General features: G+C 46.2%; 1 protein-coding gene across 1 annotated transcript; it reads left to right on the forward strand.

The window, feature by feature from the left end:
- The first annotated feature begins 1,293 nt into the window (after positions 1 to 1,293).
- LOC124685183 (ribonuclease E/G-like protein, chloroplastic) lies at positions 1,294 to 19,067 on the forward strand. The gene is made up of 14 exons (XM_047219515.1): positions 1,294 to 1,584; positions 1,925 to 2,028; positions 4,384 to 4,568; positions 10,184 to 10,493; positions 10,588 to 11,828; positions 12,774 to 13,091; positions 13,203 to 13,244; positions 13,641 to 13,765; positions 14,265 to 14,412; positions 15,570 to 15,642; positions 16,650 to 16,762; positions 17,591 to 17,710; positions 18,536 to 18,691; positions 18,792 to 19,067. The coding sequence occupies exons 1-14, from the start codon at positions 1,424 to 1,426 to the stop codon at positions 18,966 to 18,968; spliced, it is 3,273 nt and encodes a 1,090-aa protein (XP_047075471.1). The 5' UTR covers positions 1,294 to 1,423; the 3' UTR covers positions 18,969 to 19,067.
- Positions 19,068 to 26,215: the final 7,148 nt, after the last annotated feature.

Consider the following 26,215-nt stretch of genomic DNA (forward strand, 5'->3'; position numbering starts at 1 on the left):
ATGGACACTTCCCTCCACCGCCGTCTCCTCCACTTCCAGCCCGGAATCGCAGGTCGACACCGACCCCACGGCCCGGGATGAGCGGCGGCGGCGAGGGACGCCGCTTTGGCCTGGCTCTCGTCAACAACGGCGGGAGGCACTCGAGGAGGAGGCCCGCCAGCGGCGTGAGGCGTGGCACGCGGCGGATCTAGCGGCGTTCTACGCCCCTGCCTCCGCAGCTGAGGAGGCTGCGATTGCAGCAGCGTGGCAGGAGTAGCAGTGCGACACCGTTGCGGCGTTCGACGCCTCGACGGGAGAAGAGGCGCGACGGCGCCGGTACTGGGAGGAGATGGAGCAGCGGTGGGCTGATGAGCGCCAGCGCCAACGCGATGAGCGGGAGGCGCTGTACCGTGAACGGCGGGAGGCGATAGAGCGCCGGCGGCGGGAGTCGATCGAGCGCCAGCAGCAGCTGACGGCGGAGGAGTGTCAACAGCGGGAGGCGGCGCTGACGGCGCTATGGGGGAGGCAGGCAGACCAGTTGGCGGCGGAGGCCGACGCGTTGGCGGCGGCGATGATGGAGGCGCCAACAGATGTGGAGGAGGAGGCGCCAATGGAGGAGGAGGAGGCCGAGGCGGAGGAGACCGAGGTGGAGGACGACGACAACGACGAGTTCGAGTGGTCCGACGACGACGGGCCGCACCCGGACGAGACGGCCGATCAGCAACGCGCGCTCGTCGAGTCCTTCGAGTCGGAGAAGAAGCTCCAGGACGACGCCCGTGCCCGCGAAGAGGCGCAGATTCGTCGCGCCGTCGAGCTCTCCCTCCAGGCGGCGCAACAGGGGACGGCGAAGGACGCGCGGTGGGAGCGGAACCATCTGGCCTCCGCCGAACGCAAGGAGAGAAGGCGCGCGCAGGAGGAGCTGCGGCGTAGGGGAGGCGACGACGGGGCGGGGCCGTCGAACGCACCGCCGGGCGGTCAGTAGTCTAGGTTTAGATGAAATCTAGCCGTTTTCATTCAAACTTTGTAATATATAATCAAAATTGAATGAAAACATTTATTTTCGTGCACCAGTATTCATTTGGGGGAGGCGTTTGGGGGACGCGGCTGGGGAGCGACGCCCCCCAAAGACGGCACGAACAAAACACGTCCCCCAAAGGCTCAATCCGGCGCGGTTTGGGGGACGCTTTGGAGGACGCGACTGAAGATGCTCTTATGTATTTGGTGGAGGGTAAATCCGTCTCTTAGAGTGAACTTAATAATAAAAAAGGGAGAAATTCCCTCGTCTTATCCCATTCACTTTTCTCAATCTTCAGCGTGTAGCAGGCTCCTCTCACCTCCACTCCCCCCTAAAACCCCAACATCCTCCTCCAGTACCCTATCCTCAGATCAAATGGTGGTGGTGGGTTCACGCGGAGAAGAGACCTCGCCCCTGTGATGCCCTGCCATGGCTGCCCGCGCGCTGGGCCCACCGCCTCTGCCTCCTCCCCCTCTCGGTACCATGCGGGCACCCCCGCGCGCCACTAATATCTCCGCTCCGTCGCCGCCCAATGGCTACCGGCGCAGCGCCACCGGTCTCATCTCTGCACTAACCGGCCACCGGGGAAGGTCTGTTCCTGGATTCTGTCCTTGTGTTGGTTGTCTGAATATCGTGCTGATACAAAAATCTTTTTGTGTGGTTTTACTTAGTGGCCTGCTTCTGTCCATGTTTCTCACAACTTGGTAGTGTGATAGTTCAGATGGTATTTATGGTTGACTCTTTGCGAGTCAATTCTTTGATTCCTCCCCCTAATAATTCTGAAACTGTGAAATATTGTAAAGAAGACCCATACCGTGATTTCATCTATTGTTCTCATTCGAGTGGGCAATTAGAAAGGTATTTTTTTGCTTGGATTGACGGAGGTTTCAGTTGTCATCCTCTGATTGCTGGCAACTCATATTTCTTCAGGCACAGTTTGTGTTCAGTGCAATTGACGGAAGCTGCTAGTGGAAATGTTCAAGTGGAAGCAAACTTGTCTCATTCCCCAACGGCATTCATGTCTACAGGACGTGGTAATTTCTTTGTTTAGGTTGAATGCTTTTAAATTCATTTTGGTACTATGTACAAGTTGGGAAAGGATGGATAGGTTACTTGACACTTTTTGGGCAGTTAAGGAAATTAAATATCGTGTTTAGCCTGTAATTCTGTATCTTATTGTTTGGTTATCTCATTGAATTTGCCATCTGCTGTGCCAACGCAAAGTCACATATTAATTTAATAATGAAATATCGATGGAAGTTGGCATTTATTCCGTATCAACTGTAGTTTAGTGTATAAAATTATGGGTACATCTTCTCAAACAGGTGTATGCATCTCGAATTATGTGGCTTTTCATTTGCCAATTTCAATGTATTCAAGTCTATTACGCAAATAGAACATTCAATGAAGTGCCCATCTTATTTTTGTTTTTGTGAATACGCGAAAGCCTCCTGTATCATTTCAATAAAAGCAGGGTGAGCTTTGTGTTACAGAACTGCGGCTCTCAGAGAGTTCCACACACCCAGATACAACACGACATCACTACTCTAAAGGGATTATGATTCGCAACCCTGAGGCACTGGGTCATGCTAGGTCCTAGCTTCGTCCTAAACGGTGCATAGCACGCGGCGGATATCGAACGAGGCTCGGTTGAAACTACAATTATTTCTATGTTTCCAGATCTTCCATGTAATTAGCATGACGACCAAAGCTAACCACGCCGCTTACTCGCATGGGAGAGGTGAATCGTAGAACTCCACCGGGTCTGGAATTCATCACCGATCTGTGGGCGAGAGGCGGTGGAGCGCATCCATGAGAGAGCACTTCATGCCAAGCCTGGTGCAAGAAGGGATAGTCTACTAGAAGATAACGCATGGATTCAGGCATCTGATCACAGAGAGTGCACCATGAGAAATGCAGCAAGCCACGGCGAGCGAACCTGTCTGAAGTCTAGCAGCTGCTCTCGCCAGCAAGCCAGGTGTGGAGACACACTTTGTTCAGCGCCCAAGTTGGCGAAGTGAGCTTCCAGTGTGGCGAGATCAGCGCATCCCCGAACTATGCCAGGTAGCAGGTTTTGGCAGAATAATCTCCACTTTTCTTCCAGCACCAACATATTGAATCTGGCTGACGGCTGACGGCTGAGAGAGACGTGGGGGAACGTTGTGCCAGAGCTCGACGTATGCACCATGCCGACCGTGCAGAGCTCCCTGAATGTCCCTCACCAAGGCTCGGTTGAGCAGGTCTTGCTGCACCTTCTGCATCCGTCTGTCATGTGGAGGGATGTGGCTATAAATGATAATAGTGAGTTCGCAAACTCCTTTCCCTCTGATCCACGCGGTCCTAGAAGTAGGTGGAGCCACCGTCATCGACAATACATATCGTGGAGTGATGGAAGAGCTCCTGCACCTTGCACATTTCTCGGGCTCCAACGATTCAACCCAGCACGACGGAGCGAGTACCGGTTCAGCAGTGGCTAGGCTCAAGGCGTTTGCCGGGATGTCCTCCAACTCGATGTCCACCTTGTGCATTTTTCTCGGGCTCCAAACCCAGCATGATGGAGAGAGTACCGGTTCAGCTGTGGCTAGGCTCAAGGCGTTCGCCGGGATGTCCTCCAACTCGATGTCCACGTGGAAGCACAGGCTCGAAAGCGAGGCTTGCGAATGGCGTGCCTATGGCTTAAGCTGTAGATGGAAATGAGGGGAGCGGAGACAATGATGGTCAGCGGAGTGCTGCCATGTGGCGTCGTCGAAGAAGAGAATGAGAAAGTCTTCAGGGGCATGGACATGGATGTTGAATGCATCTACGCCGATGCCAAGGGATGCAATCACTGCCTTGGTGACCTTAGAGGTCATGGTCCTGCTATGCTCACGTGCAGAGCGCACTGCAGAACGGCCTCCATGTTGTCAATCTCCGCCGAGCACAGGAAGACACATATGGAGCTGTCTCGGCGGTGGAGGGGTCGGCAGTGGGGTGCGCGGCTCACCGACCAGCTCGGCAAGGGGGACCACCTGAGTGGGCGAAGATGGTAGCCCGGGTGTGCCTCCATGTCTGTGGTGGGTGAGGAGGATGGCACTAGTGCTGATGAGGTGGTTGCGGACGAGGAGCGTAGGTCCTGGTGCAGCTCAATGGGTGTGTGAGTGCAAACGGCCGCACTCCCCCTCAACGCTGGTGATCCTGGCAAAACATCTTATTGTCTCGACTTGCAAAATTGCAAAATTTAAATTTTTATTAAGTAAAACCATGCATTTTATTCAACCTGTGATAATCTATACTTTTGATATATTTAAGCTAAGCTGTAGCTATATGGTCGAAAAATATGTGCACCTAAAATTCTCTATCAGATTGTGGATGTTTTGAAGTTTATATCATCCCCAGTTTCTTTCTCACAGATGACTCGGCCATAACCTGCAAAGGATTCTGTACGATATCATGGAACCTGAAAGCAGATGTTCTGGATGGTTACATAATCTTCGTAACAGGCGATCCAGTTACCCTGGGTTGCTGGGAACCTGATATGGCTGTTCAGTTGGATCCTTCTATTAAAAGTAAAAATGAATGGAGGGCTGAAATAAAGGTAACTTCTCTTCTAACAGGAATAACTTTGGGCCGTGGTTGGTATGGTCAAGGTCAAGTAGCAAACAAACTGGACTTATGCAAAGTACATTACAAGTGAATTAAGTGTTCTGGAAGAGATCTTGCTTAATAAATAAAACATGCCTCTGTATGTCCCTTTAAAAAAAATGATGTTTATGGTTGAACCATATTATTGTTTCAAGGAGAACAACCAAAAAGTTTCAGGAACCTTTTTCAGAATATGACAATTATTGGATTATATCCCGCTGTACATTTCAAGTGTTTTGCGTAGCTTAATTTATTTGGTACCCTGTTCCTTCCATTTCCTTCCTTTATGATGTAGCATTGAGGCCAACCACAATATTTTTTCTTTTATGGCTAACTATTTTAGTGCGTCTTCCGTGAATGGTCTAAGGTCATGATGATTTATCATTTGATTTATAATTTATTGTAGTAGCATGTTTCTTCTACTACTATATTCAAAGAATTCTTGCCATTCAACAAATTTACATATGTGTATGCTTCAAGTTGCTTCAGTCCTCCCATATTACAACCAGTTGGCATGTTCCTCAACTGGATCTTTTTCTTGTTTTATTTGGCACCATGTAGCACTATCAAGAGGGGCTTTCAGTTGAGTAGCTTGATCACACCACTAATAGGGAGCTCAATCATTTGCACACTGCACTTATAGCTTGTACCCTATAAATAGCACTATGCAATAAGCTTTTGGCAGCATCACAAACAGACTACTTCCCACACACTACCCGTGAACTAGCAAGGCTAACAGTTGGTATCAGAGCGTTGGTGAAGTTAGGATCCTGAGAAATGTAAACTCCAGTTCGAGGTGTCGCTGGCAGTCCGCCTCGCTAGCCGCGGCGTCCTTCCCCTTCACCACCACCAAGACGATCGTGCCACCATGATGCAGGAAGGCGCGAGGTCGTGGTTGAGCGTGTTGTGAAGGACATTGGCGGCGGTAGTTACCCGATGCTGACGTGGACGAACTACACCGAATGGAGCCTCCTCATGAAGGTGAAGGTGCAAGCTCGGGGCATCCAGGATGCAATTGAGTTCGGCGCCGACGACTTCTAGGAAGATCGAATGGCGCTGGAGGCCATCTTGCAAGCGGTGCCACCAGAAATGATGGCTGGACTGACCCGTCAAGCGGACAACGAAGGAGGCGTGGCAGGCAATTCGAGCCATGCATGTCGGTTCAGACCGCATGCGGAAGGGCAAGGTGCAACTGCTAAAGAAGGGATTTCAGATGATCTTGTTTTGCGACGGGGAGTCTGTTGATGATTTCGCGCTACGCCTTACTGATCTTGTCACAAGCCTCGCCACGCTCGGAGCACCTATCGACGAAACTCAAGTCATCGAGAGGTTTTTTGCGGGTTGTGCCACCTAGCCCTGGCGATCGAGACCCTCCTTGACACTTCTGATATGTCATTGGAGGAAGTCACCGGCCGGCTGAAGGAAGCTGAGGAGCGCCTCGAGTCGCCTGAGCCGGCGTGTGAGCAGGGCAATTTCCTACTCACCGAGGAGCAATGGCTTGAGAGGATGAAGGGGCTCCAAGGAGGCAGCTCTTCCAGACCTAGGTGTGGCAGCGGACATCGACGACGACAGCAACCGCGTAAGAAGGGTGGAGAAGGCAGTGACGATCGTGCAGCGGCTAGGGACAGCCCACGCGATGACACATGCCGCAACTGTGGTCGTCATGGACATTGGGCCAAGGAGAAACAGGGCATGCTTGGCCCAAGCAGAGGAAGATGATGAGGAGCCTGCACTCATGGCGCAGGTCTGCACCACTCCTTCCCCTGCCATGGTGATGCAGCAAAGCATTGCTCCAGCTGCAGATATGCTGGTGCAGCAAAGTGAGTCTCCAGCTGCTACCATGGTGGTGCGGCAGAATGTCGCTCCAGCCCCAATCGTTATGGTGCAAGATAGCACCACGACAGTTGATGAGCCGAAAGCAAAGGCTTACCTGGGGACAAGCAGCGTCAACGAGCTTGAGGATGGAGTAAAGGCATATAGGTTGCTGGACCCAGCCACAAGGCGTGTTCGCATCGCCCGTGACGTTATCTTTGATGAAGAACGGGGCTGGGATTGGGCAGCAAATGGCAGCGAAAAATCGAGGAGCAACTTCGATGTGGAGTATATCAGCCGTAGTGCCACAAGTGTGCCTAGAGAAGTGTCCAGTTCAGCAGGGGACAGATCTGTGTCCTCAAGACATGGGACTCAAGGTGCCTCAGCCAGCGCACCACCCACACCTCCATCAGCTCCAACAGAAAGTGCTGCAACCGCATCAACTCCGGAATTCGTCATGCCAGTAGCTGATGATGGTGATGATGACCGACTGGATGCTGCGCATGGCGACACACCAGTATGCTATCGCAAGGTTGAAAACCTGATTGGCGAAGAACCAATGCCTGGGATCGCACCGCGCAACCTCGGCTCCGAGCTACACTTGGCCAACACGAGGGAGCCGTGCTCATTCGCAGAAGCTGAGCGTGGCAAGGCATGGCAGGCAGCCATGCATGAGACCGTTGACCTACCACACGGCCATCAACCAATAGGCCTCAAATGGGTCTATAAGTTGAAGAAAAATGAAGCCGGCGAAGTAATCAAACACAAAGCACGGTTGGTTGCTCGCGGCTTCGTCCAGCAAGCCGGCATAGACTTTGATGAAGTTTTTGCTCCCGTTGCTCGCATGGAATCAATCCAGCTGCTGCTTGCCTTGGCTGCCCAGGAGGGGTGGCCCGTCCACCACATGGACGTAAAATCAGCCTTCCTCAATGGAGAACTGGAGGAGGTCTATGTGAAGCAGCCACCGGGGTTCGTTGTCACCGGAGAAGAAGGAAATGTCCTACAGCTGCGCAAGGCCCTCTATGGCTTGCGGCAAGCTCCGCGGGCATGGAATGCGAAGCTCGACTGCACGCTCAAAGAAATGTGCTTCAAGCAGAGCGAGCAGGAGCACGCAATCTACCGGCGCATCACCGGCGACGCAATCTTGCTCATTGGAGTATATGTGGATGATCAAATCATCACAGGTTCATCCAAGGGAGCAATTGAGAGCTTCAAGGACGAGATGAAGACAAAATTCCATATGAGTGACCTTGGATTGTTGTCATTCTATCTTGGAATTAAACTCTAGAAACATGACGATATCATCAGCCTATGTCAAGCACACTATGCCTCACGCATCCTTCAGCTGGGAGGAATGGAAGGATGCAATCCAGCACACACTTCAATGGAAGATTGGCTCAAGCTGAGCCGTGAAAGTACAACAAACGAAGTGGACGCTATGAAGTATCGGCAAATAGTTGGCAGCCTGCGCTACCTCGTCCACACCAGGCCAGACCTGCATTTGCTGTTGGGTTCGTGAGTCGATTCATGGAACGAACCATGGAGGAGCACATGATGGAGGTGAAGAGAATTCTTCGCTACGTCGCTGGCACGACCCACTATGGTCTTCACTACCAACGGAAGACAAAGGAGGCACATCTGATTGGACATTGACACCAGGAAGAGCACGAGCGGCACTCTTGGTGAGTTGGCAATCTCTCAAGCAAAGGGTGGTTGCTCAGTCTTCATGCGAGGAAGAATATGTAGCAGCCACAAGTGCAGCAACTCAAGGAATTTGGCTGGCTCGACTTCTTGGAGAACTTCAAGGAAGAAAAGCCGAGACAGTTGAGCTAATGGTGGACAGCAAGTCTGCCCTAGCATTAGCCAAGAAGTCGAGCTCTAGTAGTACTGTAGGTACTAGTATGTTCTAGTGTATTCTACTAGTACTATCTATAGTCTTAGGTAGTAGCAAATTCTGGTTAGCTCTAGTAGTAGAAAGCTATAGAAGGATGGTAGAAGAAAGCTCTAGAAGGCTTTAGAAGTTGTACCTATAGCTTGTATCCTATAAATAGCACTATGCAATGCAAGCTGCAGCAAGCTTTTGGAAGCATCACAAACAGACTACTTCCCACACACTACCTGTGAACTAGCAAGGCTAACAATCTTCACATGTCCACAATCCTCAAATCGATGGCAAGCTTCAAGCATATAATTCATTCGAGATGCTTATCTTGAACTTGCACTTCTCAACCTTGATGACGATCACCACTTGATGTCATCCTTTCATGGGCTATACGAGATCTTCCTTCTGATTCAAGCCCATGGAAAGATGCCTAGCCCACATAAGAACACCAAATACATGGATCATGGGTTAGTTCACAAAGCCCAATTGACAAATGCTTTGTATTACCACGAGTTATCATTTATGCTCCGTGTGTTGACCAACATGAATCCAATCTTTGTACTTTGTCTTGGTCAACCACTCAACCTTCACTCTTCATTAAGATGATGTCTAGAAGGAACCAATTGTCTCTTCACTCGAGGTGGTTGAGCAGATCGAGGGAGCCCCACAGGTCGAGCAACGAGAGGTAGAGCAAGTTGACCCGGCGGAGGTCAAGCATGCGGTCCGCAAAGCCACGGATAGAGTGCACGGGGATGCGTCGGGCGTGAGCCGCCGTTGTTGTGGGTGGAGAAGGAGAGGACGGCGGAGAGGATGGCTGCCCAATGGTTGGTTGGGAAGTGATGAAAAGGATAGAGGAGAGAGGAGAGAGGGGCAGGTGGAGATATGAGATTGTAGTGGGGAGTTGAGAGAATCTGACGCGGAGTTTCCTTGCATGCGTTGCCAGTGCTCCCGATTGCCACCCCAAGTACCGGTTCACTTGGAGATTGCTGGCGCCTGTTTGGGGCTCGTGCTAACGTGGATTTCCTATTGGGGTCGCCGGTGGGAGCAATTTTTTGGTTTGAACCCCAATATGCTACGGGAGTCTAGAAATTGGAGAGGAACGATGGTGTAGAGCAACAAATGCTATGGGTGTTGCTGCTCTAACCAGTGTCTTTGGTCATGGCTTCATGGTTTTTTTTGTGTTGCTCGGTTAGGTTTTACTTTGCACAATTCTTTTGATTATAGATTTGTGATAGCAACGAACATCGTATATTTGGAGGATGAGACATGTATGTTTAACGCGGACTTGTGGCTCTCGGGTGCAACGCACCCCCATAGACCAAAAAAATTATAATAATTTAAATAAGTCAAAAAAAAATTGAATCTTCCTGGAAATAAAAGATGATCAAGTTTGTACTCGTAAAAAAAATGTTTGGACACGAAATGATTCCTATGCACTCCAGGGCAAAAAAGACAAAATTATGACAAAAATAAAGTGAATAGTACCTGGTCATGGGGCATTTCAAGTTTGTTTTTTTACCCAGGATACAATAAAAGTAATTTCCTAGGAAAATATTTTGTTTCAGGTACAATACCTGATCATCTTTGATTTCCAAAAAAAATTATTTTTTTTAAAACTTTTTTTTTTAATTTTTCCAAATATGGGGGTGCGTTGCAGCCGAGAGCTCCTTTGTATTTCCCCATGTATGTTACCCTTCCAACTAGCATTTTGAACTCACCACTTTACAAACAGGTTTTCTATAGGGAGGAAATGTTTTTGTGTCAAATGCCATAATTTCATTGGCATTCCTGGTATTTTCATTGTTATTATCATAAACATGACGGTCATTTATAGTGATTAGTATTTTTTTTGTTATTTTTTTTCATGCTTTCAGGTACCATATGGGGTGCATTTCAAATATAATTATTTTGTTCGAGAGGAAAAAGGTTCCTCTGATGATATCATATGGAGGCCTGGTCCTGACTGTTCCTTATCGATACCTTCAGTTAGCCGGAAAAAACATGTCATCCTTGTGAAAGATCTGTGGATGAAAACCAGTGTGGCAGGTATTCATCCTCCTTCTCGGGGATCTTGGCTGATGGAAGCTGATTTTCATGAAGATCAAATTGAGGAGAGTGCGAAGTGTGAGAGCATTGTGAAATCCCACTCTGTTATAGATGTGGTGGATCGGGCTTCATCGGTAGGTAATGTTGCACTACCACACATTTTCGTTTAGTAAGTATTAATAGAGCCCCATTAGAGTTGCTGAACACTTAAATGTGTCCAGTTGATTGGCAGGTGCGCATATTATTCTGAGACTTGGGAATGGCACACCTTTACATGTGAAGCATACATCAGGCATACGGAGTCCATCCATCAGTGTGCATGATGATTTTACTACAGGTGAAAAACCAAATTCAGTTAAAGTTAATGTAGACCAACATGAGAGAAATCAGCCTGTTGAGGAGCCATGGATTATTGGATCTTTTGTCTCAGCAGAGAACTCTGTTTCACCAGTGGAACTCAAGAAAGACAGAAGGAAGTTCTTGAATACAGAAAAGGATTCGAGTGAAGTAACAGAAAACATGCCTGAACAGGACCAGCCTGTGGAGGAGCCATGGTTATATCAATCTTTGGTGATATCAAACAGACCTGGTGTTAAAACTAAAAGCAAAATAGAAGCAAAGGATATTATAAAAAATTTAAGAAAAATCGAAAAAACCCCAGCATCTTTGGAGGATCATATCCCTGCCACTGGTGAACATTCACCAAGAGTCATATTAATTAACTCCTCTATATGCACCATGCAGAGGATTGCTGTATTGGAAGATGGGAAACTAGTTGAACTCTTGCTGGAGCCCGTAAAAAACAATGTACATTGTGACAGTATTTATTTAGGTATAGTAACAAAACTTGTGCCTCATATGGGAGGTGCTTTTGTTGACATTGGAATTTTGAGACCTTCACTTATGAGCATAAAGCAAAACCGTGATCCATTTGTGTATCCTCAAATTGTCAAGGACATTAAAGGAGGTTATGCTAATGATTCTGATTATAATGATGAGAGCCATCCGACATACGACGGCGATGATGATGATCATGATGATGATGATGATATTGCTGATGAGGAGTTCGCACATGAAGAAAATGATGATTCATCAACATTTCTGCCTGACAATGTTAGCGAGAATGGACAAAGCATGGACTTTGTGTCCCATTCTAAGATAAAGATGATTGGTGGTGCTGAATTCGGAAGTGTCACTGGTTGTGATGATGAAAAGGATGATGAAATTGATGATCACATGGAAGACGAATACAATGATGATCTCTTAGCAGGAGAACAGTCAGAGATCTCCAATGATATTAAGAAATTATCTTCGATTCAACATGCTTTGAGGGAATCTAACAATGATACAAATGGATGTAGGTGGTCTCAAGTTCGCAAGGGCACAAAAATTATGGTTCAAGTTGTCAAGGAGGGGTTGGGTACGAAAGGCCCAACACTGAGTCCATTTCCATGCTTAAGAAGCCGATTTTGGGTATGTAAGATTAACATATATAGTTAGTTTTTTTTCTTTTCGACATGGGGAACGGAGCCCCGGCCTCTGCATAAAAATGATGCATACGGCCTTTATTTAAACATATATAGTTAGCTATCTCATGCTTGTTGAGCATTACATTTTGAATCCTTTATTATCTCTTCGTTTGCCTGGTACAACAGCCACACAAAAAGATGATCTTAGACTGCTAAAGTTATCCTTCATTTTCAATGCAACAAAAATTATCCTTCATTTCCGAATACAGCCTAGCTAGTTCAGGTGTGAACAACTATTTGTGTCTGCACCCCGCTGCAAGAATATGCGGACATGAAAAGTGTGAAGAAAAAAATCAAAGATGTAGGAGCTGCTATAACATATGCACTTGCAAGACATGCTATAAAAGGCTATTTCCTGCTTCATTGTGCAAGAAACCTTTCTGACTTTTGATCTCGAAGGAAACAATGATCTTAACTTACCGAAGTAATTTCACTTATGGGCATTTGCCAACCCTTATTCAGACAGTCTCTAAATAGTATGTATAGTACACATAAAAGCAAATAGATTAAACACCTCGAAATTGGTTATAGCTTGCTACATCATACACCCTCCATTCCAAAATGAATGGTGTGCTTGAGTTTTCATGGTCACAAATGCATGCTTTTGACTACGATTGACTAATAATCTGCATACAAAATTAGTAAAAGGGCATAAGACATAGAAATATGTTGCAAGACAAATACAACGATATTATTCGTTCTTGTCCCATCCACCACGTATATTAGTGGTCAAAGTTTTAAAATCTTGACCGCGCACACACTTATGTGTCTTATATTTAGAATAGAAGGAGTATGTTCTGCTGATGGGTGCTATTATGTGCAGGTATACGATATATGTTTCAGCTACCTATCATTATTTTCTTAACCATCCCTTCCATATAAATTGCAGATATTGGTTTCCCGTGGTAACAAAGTTGGAGTGTCAAAAAAGATTACCGGGATAGAGCGCACCCGGTTGAAGGGGGTTACAAAGTTATTACGTCCTCCTGGATTTACTCTGACGGCTCGTACAGTTGCTGCTGGCCATTCATGGGAAGAATTGCAGAAGGATCTTGATCGCTTGTTATCTACCTGGAAAGGAATAATTGAACATGCTCAATCTGCTGCCTTAGCTGCTGAGGAAGGTGTGGAAGGTGCTGTTCCTGTGATTCTATATAGATCAAAGGGTCAGGCTCTATCTATAGTTCAAGATGATTTTAATGAGAAGGTGAGCTAAGTTCGTATACTATTTATAGACAGCACAACTAATAGATTTTTATGACGAGTTCACTTTTCAAATGCTTTACTGAATGCTGATTATCTGGTATTTTTCACTTAGGTCAAGAGGCTGGTTGTGGATTCCCCTCGTACCTACCATGAGGTGACTAGCTTGATGTGTGATATGTTTATAGTCGTTTAAACTTTTGAAGAAATATTTCTTGTAATTATTTTCCTTCACTTTGATCCTTGCTATATGGTTGTGTAACTCTAGGCAGAGGTTGAGTTCTATATGTCTGTTTGCAGTTTAAGAAGTCGACACCTGGAACCATGTTTCTCTCAAATAGTTCTGCTTACTGTTTCTTCTGTCACATAAGCCTACTAATTAAAAAGGATAGTTATACAGTTCATATTTTACTATTAGCATACTAGTGTTATGTTAAACATGTATCATGAGTGCCCTAGCTTTGCTACATTATGGGACATTTTCCTTTCTGAGTATAAATTCACATTTCCAGACCCGTTCAGATAAAAAATGTTTTCTATCTTGCATTTTTAGGTTACAAGCTATCTCCAAGAAGTTGCGCCTGAGCTGTGTAATAGAGTTGACCTCTATGAGAAAAGAACTCCTATATTCGATGAATATAAAATTGAAAAGGAGATCGACAATATTCTCTGCAAAAGGTATAATGTCTCTTCCTGCATTACTGATGTAGTTTTACAGATCCTAATGTTTTTTCTTGCTGCGTATGATAGTTGGGAGCCGTTCCACTGAACAAAACTGCATGTCCAGCTGTATATTCAAGATTGATAAAGTATAGCTTTATTATGTGTGGACCAGAGAGTTTGAATTTGTGGGGTAGTGATGAAGTCATCTTTGCATTGCTGTAACCATGTCTTGTATCACTTCCTAACCAAGAACGAATTGATTTAATGAAACTAACTCAAATGGCAGAGTGTGACAACTACAGTGGCTTGGTGTTGTAGGTATAAGTCTTTGTTAACTTAGAAGTTGGCTTTGTAATTGCTGATCCATGATGGGCAGCAAGTCTTTGTGAAGTAGGTGTTTGTAATTATGGAATATAAATCTGTTGAGAAGCAGACAATAAATGTTTGATCAAATCGATATTAGAGATGGTTATAAATGGCTGCAGTATTACAGATAGTGTTCACTTTGTTGCAGGGTTGTGCTACAGAATGGGGGTTCTTTAATTATAGAACAGACTGAAGCTCTAGTTTCTGTTGATGTGAATGGTGGTCACAGTATGTTTGGTCAAGGGACGTCACAGGAGAAGGCTATTTTAGATGTCAACCTGGAAGCTGCAAAGCAAGTACGTGCTTTATGCTATTTCTCTGTGGGAAAACCGTATATTTGCTTCGGAACCATGTCATCACTTTTTCTATGTAGTTTTGCGGTCACTTATCTTCAATTTCATTGCTTCAATTGCTAAGACGCAATTCTTTGCCCTTTCATTGTCTTACAGCACTGGTTTGCAAGATTGCCTACATTCTTTGGTCTTGCTTCTTGTAACGAGTAAACATAGTTATGAGGAAATATTGACTCCAAATTAGCAGTTAATTGTTTACAATTGTCGTATGTCCTAGAGCTGTTGTATTAGTAATTTTTACTTCCAGCACCTTTCCAAGCTGTTGGTTATGTTCCATCAGTCTATTAATTCCATATTGTTAGCTATAATTAGTATCAGTGCATCACATGCTCATGCCATATATCTGCATTAGTTCTTCTTTATATTGGTTATCTAATCCCAAGGAGGATGACCTAAAGAGTGGGCTGCTCACACAATCGTAATGTTTGCACCTTCAAAAGAGATTGCACTCTTTTGGGTAGAATGTGTGAAGTCATAATGCAAGTAATAATGTAGTATTAGGGTTTTGTCATGTTGCAAGTTTTACAGAATTACTGTCATTTAGGTGATTGTGTTGTGAGAGGTGATATCAAGGTTTTTAAAAAGCGATAGGCGTAGATTCCTAGTTTTTCCTCTGCCTAGCACCTACCTTGCCTAAGGGCATGCCTACCACAATTAAGCGCTGGGCGTTCTGCTGTCGCCTAACGCCTAGGCATGCTTCAGCGCCCGCCTAGTCGCACTTTTTTAAAAAAAATCATGAGTGGTATCAATGTGTATGTTTCATGAAGGAATTGTTCTTTATTTCGTTTCATGTACTATTACATAAACAATCATCTCTTAGGGCCCAAATTTTACTTCATCCTTCTGTCTTTTAAGATGAGCAGTGAACATCACAGGATATCTCTCATTTCTCAACTGAAACTGTCAGCCTTCGTTAGGACTCTGTACCATATATTACTGATATTGTACTTGCGTTGCTATCCCAGTTATCAGCCTGCAGAAAACTGCTTTGCACTATGACAACATACCTGCAACTCCTACTTGTGTTTTGTAGCAACCAAGTATGCAAAATTACTAGAGTAATGAACTTGATTGCTGATCTTGAAATTTCCTCAATACAGATTGCTCGTGAGCTGCGCTTGAGGGATATTGGTGGCATCATTGTTGTTGATTTTATCGATATGATAGATGATTGTAAGATATTACTTTGACTCTGGTAGAACTAAGGGTCATCTAAATGGATATCCAGGATTGTGCATTATACTTAGATTCTCACTCCATTATACTTACATTTATCTGATAAATTTTGAATCATAAACTAGTACTGTTGTCAGCAATATTTTCTTGGAGTTTACTGGAATGTAGTTTTTTGTTTAAGTATCATTCGGTGAGCTGTACTTCTCATGTTATCATGTGCTAGCTATCACATAAAATAGGATATTGCTTGTTGATTATAAATTCTACTCTTTAGTGTAACGATCATCCAGAAGATTTTATTGACCAGCATTTTGTACTCAGTCACATCTCACATGCATATCAATGTTGTCACTTGTCAGTAAGATTCGGTGTGGGGTTTGTTGTATGAATATAGATGCTTTCATGTTTAATTTTTATAATATGTAACTGGATGCTGGTAAAGTTGGTTGATCTTTCAACAAAAAAATAGATGAATTTCACTCACTATATATATATATATATATATAGGACATATATATATATATATATATTAGAAAATTGGGTATCTTATCTGGATCTTTGCAAAAGTTAGGAATTGTATGTCTTGAGTTTTCCATATGCGACTATTTCTCTTTTGACGGGAAATGCATTATCGAATTTGGGTAATGCAAAAAGTGTCATTCATCTCAAAACTGAAACTTAATGAAGTTTTAAGAGCTCCGCTTATGCTCTGAATGAATGCTGGTACAGGTAATAGAGAGCACTCCCCTTGTACCAGTTTGTCATCCTTCATAGTGGTTGGTTAAGTTGTTAGCTGACATTGTCCTGAATCTATTATGCCATTCTCATTTTTCTTCTGATGTTATGTTCGAGGCTGATGCTTTCCTGGTTATTTAATCAATATTTCTTGCACTTGATAACGTCCTGTTAGATTATGTATATTTTCACTTGATGTCTGCAAGATTATGCATGTTTTCTTCCTTGCTATTCTTTTATCCTTGGTCTAATGTAGGATTTCTCCTCAGCAAACAAAAGACTAGTCTATGAAGAAATGAAGAAAGCAGTAGAAAAGGACCGGTCAACCGTTGGTGTTTCAGAATTGTCAAAGCTGGGTTTGATGGAAATAACTAGAAAAAGAGTATGTGCATGACCTCTTCTTCTGACACTTTGTCAGCATGCTGACACTAATCCAACAGTACACCGTTAAAACTTCAATCCTATAAGAATATGCAAGAAATCTTGTTGGTTCTTAGTTGGAGTTATTAGTGGCAAAATAGTTATTTCTTGGGTCAGCTTGGTAGCATGCTGACACTAGTATTGCATATTGGGCTATAGTAAGATGTTCAAACCAAGGGTATTGAAAGAAGGCCTAAATAAACGAAAAAATTGAACACACTAATCTTATGGTATATTTTCATTTTGAAGTTCACGATTTCAAGTGCAAGAAATTGTAAGTTAGGTCTCCTGAGCTGATTAATCCATCATTTTGATTTGCAATTTTTTCCTAACCCATGCTTCTTAGGGTGCGAACTCTGACAAACAATATATGCCATGGTTTTAACGAGAATAACTATTCACTATGTTGAAATTAGTGGACATGGATGTGTGATTCAGAAGTTCATGTTGCCAGTACATGTTCAGACATTACCTTTACTTGTTCCAAGTTTTCTATTTTCTCATGTCCTCCCTCTTATCGTTATGGTATATCATGATTTTCTGATATATGGGGATTTTAATCACAAAGCATAAAAATGCATCATTTGAATACTGCAAACAAAAGTTAGTCCATCAGTAATAACGATAAGTTTATTATCTAAATGACCTAAAAAATATTGTAATGCTGAAATCATGTTTGTCTAACAACATACTTACTACTATTATTTGTTTTTTTACTTTTGAGTCATGCTGACATCCCTCCTTCAATTATTCTGTTGCCGCTAATGTTTATGTACTTGTGGGTATGCAGGTTCGACCTAGTGTTACTTTCATGATCAGTGAGCCTTGTTCATGTTGCCATGGTATTGGTCGTGTTGAAGCTCTTGATACGTCCTTCTCTAAGATAGAACGTGAAATCTGCCGACGCCTTGTAAGTTCTAAAAACATATGCTAGTTTGTTGTCTGTTTAGGGTTTAGGGTTTTAGGGTTGTAAGTTCTAAAAACATATGCTTGTTTGTTGTCTGTTCTCACTGTATCGCTTTAGTTTGGTATTGTTAGAGGAATAGGAACATGCATATATAGGTTAAATACTTCCATGATAGTTTATACCTATATATATAGGAAGCTCCAATGGGGCACCATACCCAAAATATATACGATTTTATTTGAATTATACCAAATATATATAGGAAAATGACTCTACTCCTAAGTGTACGTACTCCCATGTTCCAATGTACCATATAGATGAATAAATTATATCGCTATCATTTCTGATATACTTCATTATAAATAACTAGATACCTCAAGTGTGACAAATATGCAGAAAACCCCTCATACAACGGGAATATTATGAATACGCACACCTGGATCTACCAAATTTTCTAGACATAATTTGAAACAGTATTGATGACACATGGAACTGATACGGACAGAGATCCTCTGACGTTGTCAGACCTGCTGTGCCCTGACTTTGGGCCACGGACAGGTGGGGCCCACCTGTCAGTGGCCCAGAGTCAGGGCACGACAGGGTTGCCCACGTCAGAGGATCCCCGTCGAACTGATACGGTGATACCATATGCTTTGTTTTATGTCTGCTGATAATATTACTTCATTTGGGATTATGATTAACCTTTTTCTTCTGGCCACGGTTTATATTATAGCCAAAGTTCCAGAAATAGAACTTCAGGTCCATAGTTTAGTAAGTGTTCTAGTCAGTTATTGACAAGAAACATTATCACCTTTTCGATTGAAACAGGCCACCTGTAGGCATAATTCCGATCCAGAGAAACCAAAGTCATGGCCAAGATTTTTGCTTAGGGTGGACCATGAGATGTGCACGTACTTGACATCAGGCAAGAAGACTAAATTAGGGCTCCTTAGCAGCTCCCTCAAAGTTTGGGTTTTGTTGAAGGTACAGTATTCATATGTTTCCTTTTCCATTTGCACCCGCCATGATTCTTTAGTAACGATAGTTTTAATAGCACTCACTTGTTTAAATGAAAATAATTCAGATTGCTCGAGGTTTTACACGTGGTGCATTTGAATTGCTACCATATTCTGACGAGGAAGACACAGACGAGCAGAAGGAATCACCAGCAGACTCACCACCTCTCAGGGACGCAGGAAGACCCAAACTGTCCGTCTTTCCTATTAAGAAATGGATGAGCCGTGCAAAGCGAGCCAAGTGAATTTCTTGCAAAGAAGACTGTATTTTTTGTTTTTGCAACGAACTGAACTAAAAATTCCCAGATCAATAAGAGCAGATTATCTGTGGGCCTTGCTTTTTTCGGACGGCGATCACAAATACCGGATATTCACGTCTATGTGACTCTAGTTTGGACAAGTACTTTGGTTGTTTTTGTAGCTTGCGACTCGAGGTGAGAGTGGGGCAAAGGCCGCACCTAATCCAACCCACACCAAGTGATGTTCTGTGACGACCTAAACCAGATAGATCGCACGAACTGGGATTTGGGTTTGAGATTTTTTTTTTGTTTGAACAAGAAAGGGTCCCGAAGGACCATGGTGCTGCATTAATTGGGAAGCAGTGATACACAGCGAATTACAACAGGGCCCATTACATAAAAGAAATTACAAACAAGTCCTTCCTTCTGCTCGGGGTCCACCACGTCGCCACCAGGTTCGGTGCCACTTGGGGCGGGGAGGATGCCATGGCACTCAGCCTTGGCCTGCAAATAGAAGAAACATGGCCACCACATGGGCATGAAGCCTGGAGGTTGAGAGCTGCGGTCGGAGCAAACCGTAGCTGCGCGAGGCCGCCCTTCGGCTAGAGGAGTCACCGGAGCGGCAAAGATCGCCCATCCATCGTTGAGAAGATCCCCATGTGAGCGGCGTAGCTTTGCACCAAGATCCGGTGAGGATGAGCTCGAAAAAGGCCGCCTTTCGGCCAGCAAATTCAGCGGTAACTTGGATGCAACTGGGCAACAACCGCATCTGCAGTTGTCCAGGCCTCTCCAAAGAAACCACCACAAGTAGACACGAACTTGATCTGGAATTTTTAGTCTTGTCTGCTCCATGAAATCCTCGATCTTGCCGGTAGAAGAAGGGGAAGCAGATTCGTTCCAGCGCATGGATCTGGACGAGCTTATTGGGGGAGATGTCGATGGCTCGTTCCCGCTGAAGTATTGGCATATGGCAACCACCAGCAAAAAACAGCGCCATCGAACACAGCCGATCGCTACTCGTCTGCAACGATGACTCACTCCAGAACAACGGCATAACGCTAGACACAACAACACCTAGACCAAAAGCGGACATGGGACTCGATCTACTCCTACTATTTACAAGGTGCAACCGCGCTGCACTCCCTTCGCTACATCGACCAGCAGCGCCACCGAGTAGGAAGGAGAGCGAGCCATGCTCGCTTGCTCGACTCTCAAACACGAGGCGGTGGGAGAGGACGGGAGAGGCTTCCAGAAAGAGTATAAGTCGGGTTTGAGAATTTGAGTACGAGGTGAGAATAAGCAAGCAAGATGGCGAAAACAGAGAAAGAGGATGAGAGACAACAATACACTTTTGTTCATTTGATGGCCTTCACGTTACATAGTTGTGGTCTTATTTCCTGACCCTCCCACACACGGCCCAAGGCCACTCACACTTGCAAGGCCCATGGCCCACTTGCTTGGTTTACTTGTGACGCCCCGGAACCGGTATCCTGAGGATCCCAGCGATCCCGCCGAAATCCGCACGATATCGATTCAGAGACGCCCTCCGACACGACGTGCGCGACGAATCACACACGTGATGCCAGAGGAATTAACACGAGCGGTAACATTACAACAGGATTACAATAGAGCCCACAAGATATATATATATATTACAACAACAACTCCAACGAGTCAAGATACAAATATACAATACAAAGATCCAAATCATACAGAAGATCGAATACGTCCGAGTACGGACAAGATACAAATTGGACTAAGAGTCCTGAAGATAACCAGTGGCGTCCATAACCCTGCCCAGGCCAAGCCGGAAGGGTAACCTTGCTAACGTCGTCATCTCGTACCTGTCAAAGTCGGGCCATCGGTTGCCGACAAAAGGAAGGAAGCAAAAGAGAAAGGGAAAAGGCGAGAGTAAGTACCAAGGAACGAACTCCGGCACGTACTTAGCGAGACTGGAAATGGCTATGCTCGCCGAGCGAGTATATATATATATCGCCTAGGGCTATATGGTAGGTTTAGCGGCAGCAAAACTATAACCAATAGAGACACGCTACAACATCCGTCTAATCAGAGAAGATAAGAGAGCGCACAAGGTAACAGATAAATACTACACAAACATAACCCAGCCGATTACACATATCCCCTTCAACAATTGCGAAGAGGCAATGTAAAAGGCACTCAACGGTGGACAAGTTTTATTAGGTATTGGTTGTAGTAATGCTATATTACTACGCAAATTATTAGCAGATTATCAGCAACAAGATAACGGTGTAAGTTGTTCTATGATCAAGCTATACAATTCCAAGTCGTCCATAACCGCGGACACGGCTTATCGATAAGATGTACACCCTGCAGGGGTTGCCCAAATGTAACCATACGCATGCTCGACCCACTTACGACAGGTGGATGTCTCACAACAAGACCGTTCCCAGTTCAACAAGAAAGTCTAGGGGGCCACCCGACTAAGCTACCCGTAACGAAGTCCGGCCGTACTCCGAAGCGGACTCGGGGTTTGCGACGGCGGCTAGGCGTGCGAACCACACGCTTTCGCTAAACGTCCCGCGGGGTACGAGTACGAGAATATAAACACCCGAAGGCAACAGGAAGTAAACACCCGAAGGCAACAGTAAGTAAAGCATGGCATACATGGCATCGGCAAATAAAACCAAGGTTGTGGCCCCTTTTCAACTGACTTGAGAAAAGGTAATGGGTGAGGGGGTCCCAATAATCGTCCCCACGCATGGGTAGAGCGCTCAATCTCGGAACGAGATAACAAGAACTCGGGTCCTAGGGGACATTAGCGAGTCAAAGTTCCGATGCTTTCGCAAAGGGGCTCACAGATGCCTCTGCTTACAATTTTAGTTGTTAACAAATAAGTAAAGCATGTGTATCTCCAAGAACTGATATAGCATGTGATAACCTCCCAACAACCCAACATATCCCGATAACAGATCGAGATAAACAACAGATCCTAAACACGCCTACGATTCGCAAGGCTCAAACATCAAGCAACGGCTATGGATAAGGAATGGTACATATAGGATTATTATGGTAAACAAGTGGAATAGGACACGTGACTCGATAAAGAATCGCAACATAAGGATAGCAGTGCGAGGGAGAGAGTAAATAGGTGAAGAGAGAGGGCTCGCCTGTGAAAAGCTGCAGAAGAACTTGTCGGAGAACTCGTCGTATCTCACATCACCACTTCGTGATCCTATCCGGGAAGAAGCAAATGCTGGAACACACAACGGATGCAATTCTTACAACTACGGAGAAGAATCGGCATGCTCATGATATTGTATGCATGCATGGCATGGCAAACATGATGCGGCGATGCAACTTATATCCAATTTAAACGGAATCGGAATCCCGACAATTAAATATTAGGTTCAAGTTGTTTATCTACCCCGCATATTAAATGTGGATTAGCATGGCAACACATGGCATGGGTGCGCTACGCAAAATTAAATGGAACCGGGACGAAATAACAATCCCGCACAACTCCATATTTAAGTATTAGGTGAATCGCTATTTAACCCGAACCCACAAGATATGCAATGCGGTGCAACACATGATGATATGATACATAACAAGTTAAAGATGGTACATTTATAAAATAGGATAGGATTGGCTCGGGGTCTCACGGTAACAAGGATGGTCGCCGGATTCGGGTTCGAGGAGGAAGAAGATGAGCAAGGTCTCGGACTTTGAATCCGTGTAGGAGAACATGGATTGTCGGTGGCGAACTTGGTTTGGCGCCTTGGGGTTTCGGCTTCCATTGTCGATGGCGAACATGAAATGGCACGGTGAACTTAGAATAGAAACCGAGGGTGACGGCCCTGGTTTCGCGAGGAAGAGCTCGAGGGTTTTCACACAACAACATCTTCACCTCAGCTTCCAACAACATCATTCGATCAGCTGCGTCGGAAGAACTTGGTGGCGTGCACAGATTCAACCACATCACGCGAAGCAGCTATCTGTGCCGGCAAATATTGGCCTGCAGTGGGATAAAACCCTCATAATCCGAACGTGATGTGAACCACCGGAACCAAATAGCAACGCACGCACACGAGCAGTTGACCAAGACGTACTCGAGGCAGGGCGCAGTAGAGCCGAACAGCAGCACAACTGCAGAGGATCAACGGGGTCGGCGACCCGCGCGTGGAGAACATATGGTGGAGGTCGACGAGCAGGCGTATGGGGTCAGGACGGAGCAGAGCGACCTCCGCGCGGGCGAGCTTGAGGCGGCGAGGATCAGAGGAGGTCGGGCGGCGGACGAGCTCGAGCATGCCCGCATGAAGGAGACCGAGGGCGCGCGGAGGAGGAGATAGGGACGCGGCGCTGGGCCTTGTCCACTGGTCGAGGTCGGGGCGGCGGAGGCGCGTGGCTCGCGCAGACGCCGGGACCAGGGCGGAGCAGGGGCCAGCAGGGCGGCGTCGAGCTCGGGGGAAGCAGACGTGCTCGCGTCTGGGCGGAGACGAGGACGAGCGAGAGCGCTCCTAGCGGCAGAGTCCGAACGGCGGCGCAGGACGAGAAGGGGACCAGGGAGGTGAGCTCGCGAGGCGGGAGGCGAGGTCGATGCAGAGAGGCGAGCGAGCGGGGCATCGGGGTCGCGCCTGGGGCTCGGGCACGAGACGGGAAGAGGATTGGAGGGCTGGAGAGGTGGGAGGATCCGCTCGCAAAAAGAAAAAGAGGGGGTTTTCTGCAAAAGAGGGGGACCGGCGGCGGAGGAGGGTGGAACGGAAAAGAGCCAGGGAGCTCGGTGGGATTAGGGTTTGTTTGGCTTGGGGCGGCCGAGCTGGGCCAAGTTGGGCCGCGGGTGGGCTGCCGGCTAGGTCCTTGCTGGCCTGGCCGGTTGGGAGTGCTCCTCTCCTATTTTTTATTTAAAAACCTTTTGCTGTTATTACTTTCTGTTTTGTTTTAAACCATTTTCAAATAGTTGTTTTATAGGAAAATAAGAAGAGTAAAATATATTTTAATTAGAGATAAGAGAGGGGATTACTTTTAACAACAAAATAGGGTTTAGTAAAATAATTTTTAAGTTCAAAAATATGCATGATGCCATGATGATGCATAAAAGAAAAAGAACAAGCAGATCTATTAGGGGTACTACCCTGGGCCGTTACAACATGACACACTGTACAAGCTCATGTGTTATCAGTATCTGACAAAGTACGAGGCGTGACATTGCCCACCCCTTGAGATGAAGCCCCGTCCCAGATTGGTGTAGTTGGAAAGCATTGACGAAAAATATCATAGTCTTCCCATGTAGCAGTTGCAGGTGCCAACTTTCCCCATTCACTTGAATTTGCACCACCGGGATGTTTCCTCTCTTGCACATTCGACGATCCAAGGATGTGAGACATCAATACACTTCTGTTCATTTGATGGCCTCCACGTTACATAGTTGTGGTCTTATATCCTGACCCTTTGTCGGGGTTTCGGTATTCGAGAGGAACACGGATACCTCGTCAAGACCATTGAGGTTATCAGACCACCAGAGTCTAGAAGAAACGCCCAGAGCTCAACATCGACATGGCGGGGAAAGAGCAGCGTGAGAATGACACGGCAAAGAGAGAGACGGTGTTTTACCGAGGTTCAGTGCCCTCGTGGTGAGGTAAAACCCCTACGCCTTGGAGTGGTACTGATTTTGCTCCAAGAAGAGTCTAATGTACAAGGTGGTGGTCCTTCTCTTCCCAGATCTAGGTGGGATCTGCTCTAGGTGGAAGATGATGGCATCTAAAGAGCATCTGAAGAGGATCAGATGGGGGGGGGGGGAGTCTACTCAGGATCAGATCGACCTCTACTACTGGGCAGCTGCCCCTCCTTTAATAGTGGCCTTGGCCCTCCTCCCCAAGAAAACTTGGCGGAGGGGAAACCACAGGATGGCCCAAGGAGGGGGACAACTGTCCCTAACCTAACCATGGGCTTGGTCCATGGCCACACCAATTGGCTCGTCTCACAGGAGATGGTTGTGGACGATGTCGACACCCCCTGTTGTACTTGCACTGTCCACCCGCATCTTTTGGAAAGGGGGCAACGACCAGCTGGCTTTTTGCAGGAAAACTTGGACCTTAACACCTCTTCCGCATGCGTCATCCTCCAGTAGCGTTGCTCCTACACGACTGGCTTGTAATGGCATCTAGACGACATATTCTGATACCTCTCGCGGAGGGAAGCTCCCCGAGGCCTTATGGTAGCCTCGAAACGGTTAAGTCATGGACTCCTCGCGAGGTGTCCCTTGACAAGGTGTCTCACCCCTCGTGGAGACCTCCTGTCTCTTGGAGAGGTGCTCCTTGTCTTCTGTTAGTGGGCCGCCGCGGGGGCCCAATAGCACGTGTACATGGTACTCTGGGTTCCATAATATCGACAGTAGCCCCCAGGGGACTAGCCCGCACAATCCCAACAACGAAGGGTCATGGACCCAACAAGCTGCGGGTGGCATGCGTCAAGACACGTTTTTTCGCGTCAGATCGCACAAGTTGTTCCTAGCTCAGCCGTGAATCCCAAACGGCCTCCATCGGGACACTCCGTCGGATCCTCCTCGTCCGTGGAACCGTCAAGTCCAATTATCGCCTCGAGAACTGCCTCTGCGCTTCATAAAGATTGACGGGTGCGCAGTCGCATCATTCACTCTGCCTCTTCGCCAGCATGTTTTGCCGTCATCCATCTCCACTTCCCTATTCACACTCCTCGCGACCACGCCTCCACCTACCGCGTCCACGGACTCCTGCTCCAGGGACCTGGCGCAGGGGGTCACCGGTGACACCGCCGGCTCGGTGTTGTTCCCAATGAAGTGAAGCTGTGGTCGCCCAAAGTGGAGCAAGGACAAGGCCCCTTGCTGTAGGGATTCGTAGCATAGAAAAAAATTCCTACCTCAAGAACGAATAACAAGCCAAGATCAAATCTAGTAGATCATACCAACGAGGTGAAGATCAACATACCCTCGAAGATCGCTAAGCGTTAACGAGATAAATCTCGTGGTTGATGTAGTCGATTACTTGTCGCTTTCAAAAGCGCGTAGAAGATCTTGACGGTGGCATAATTGGGCAGCACCTCCGCACTCGGTCACACGTATGGTGTTGATGACGATGTCCTTCTACCCGTTCCAGCGGGCAACGGATGTAGTAGATCCTCCTCGGAATCCCACCAGCACGACGGCGTGGTGACGGTGGTGGTGGAGATCTCCGGCAGGGCTTCACCGTAAGCACCACGGGAGAAATAGGAGGGAGTAGATAGGGTTTGGGAGAGAG

Source organism: Lolium rigidum, chromosome 1 (assembly GCF_022539505.1).
Source record: "Lolium rigidum isolate FL_2022 chromosome 1, APGP_CSIRO_Lrig_0.1, whole genome shotgun sequence".
NCBI lineage: Eukaryota > Viridiplantae > Streptophyta > Magnoliopsida > Poales > Poaceae > Lolium > Lolium rigidum.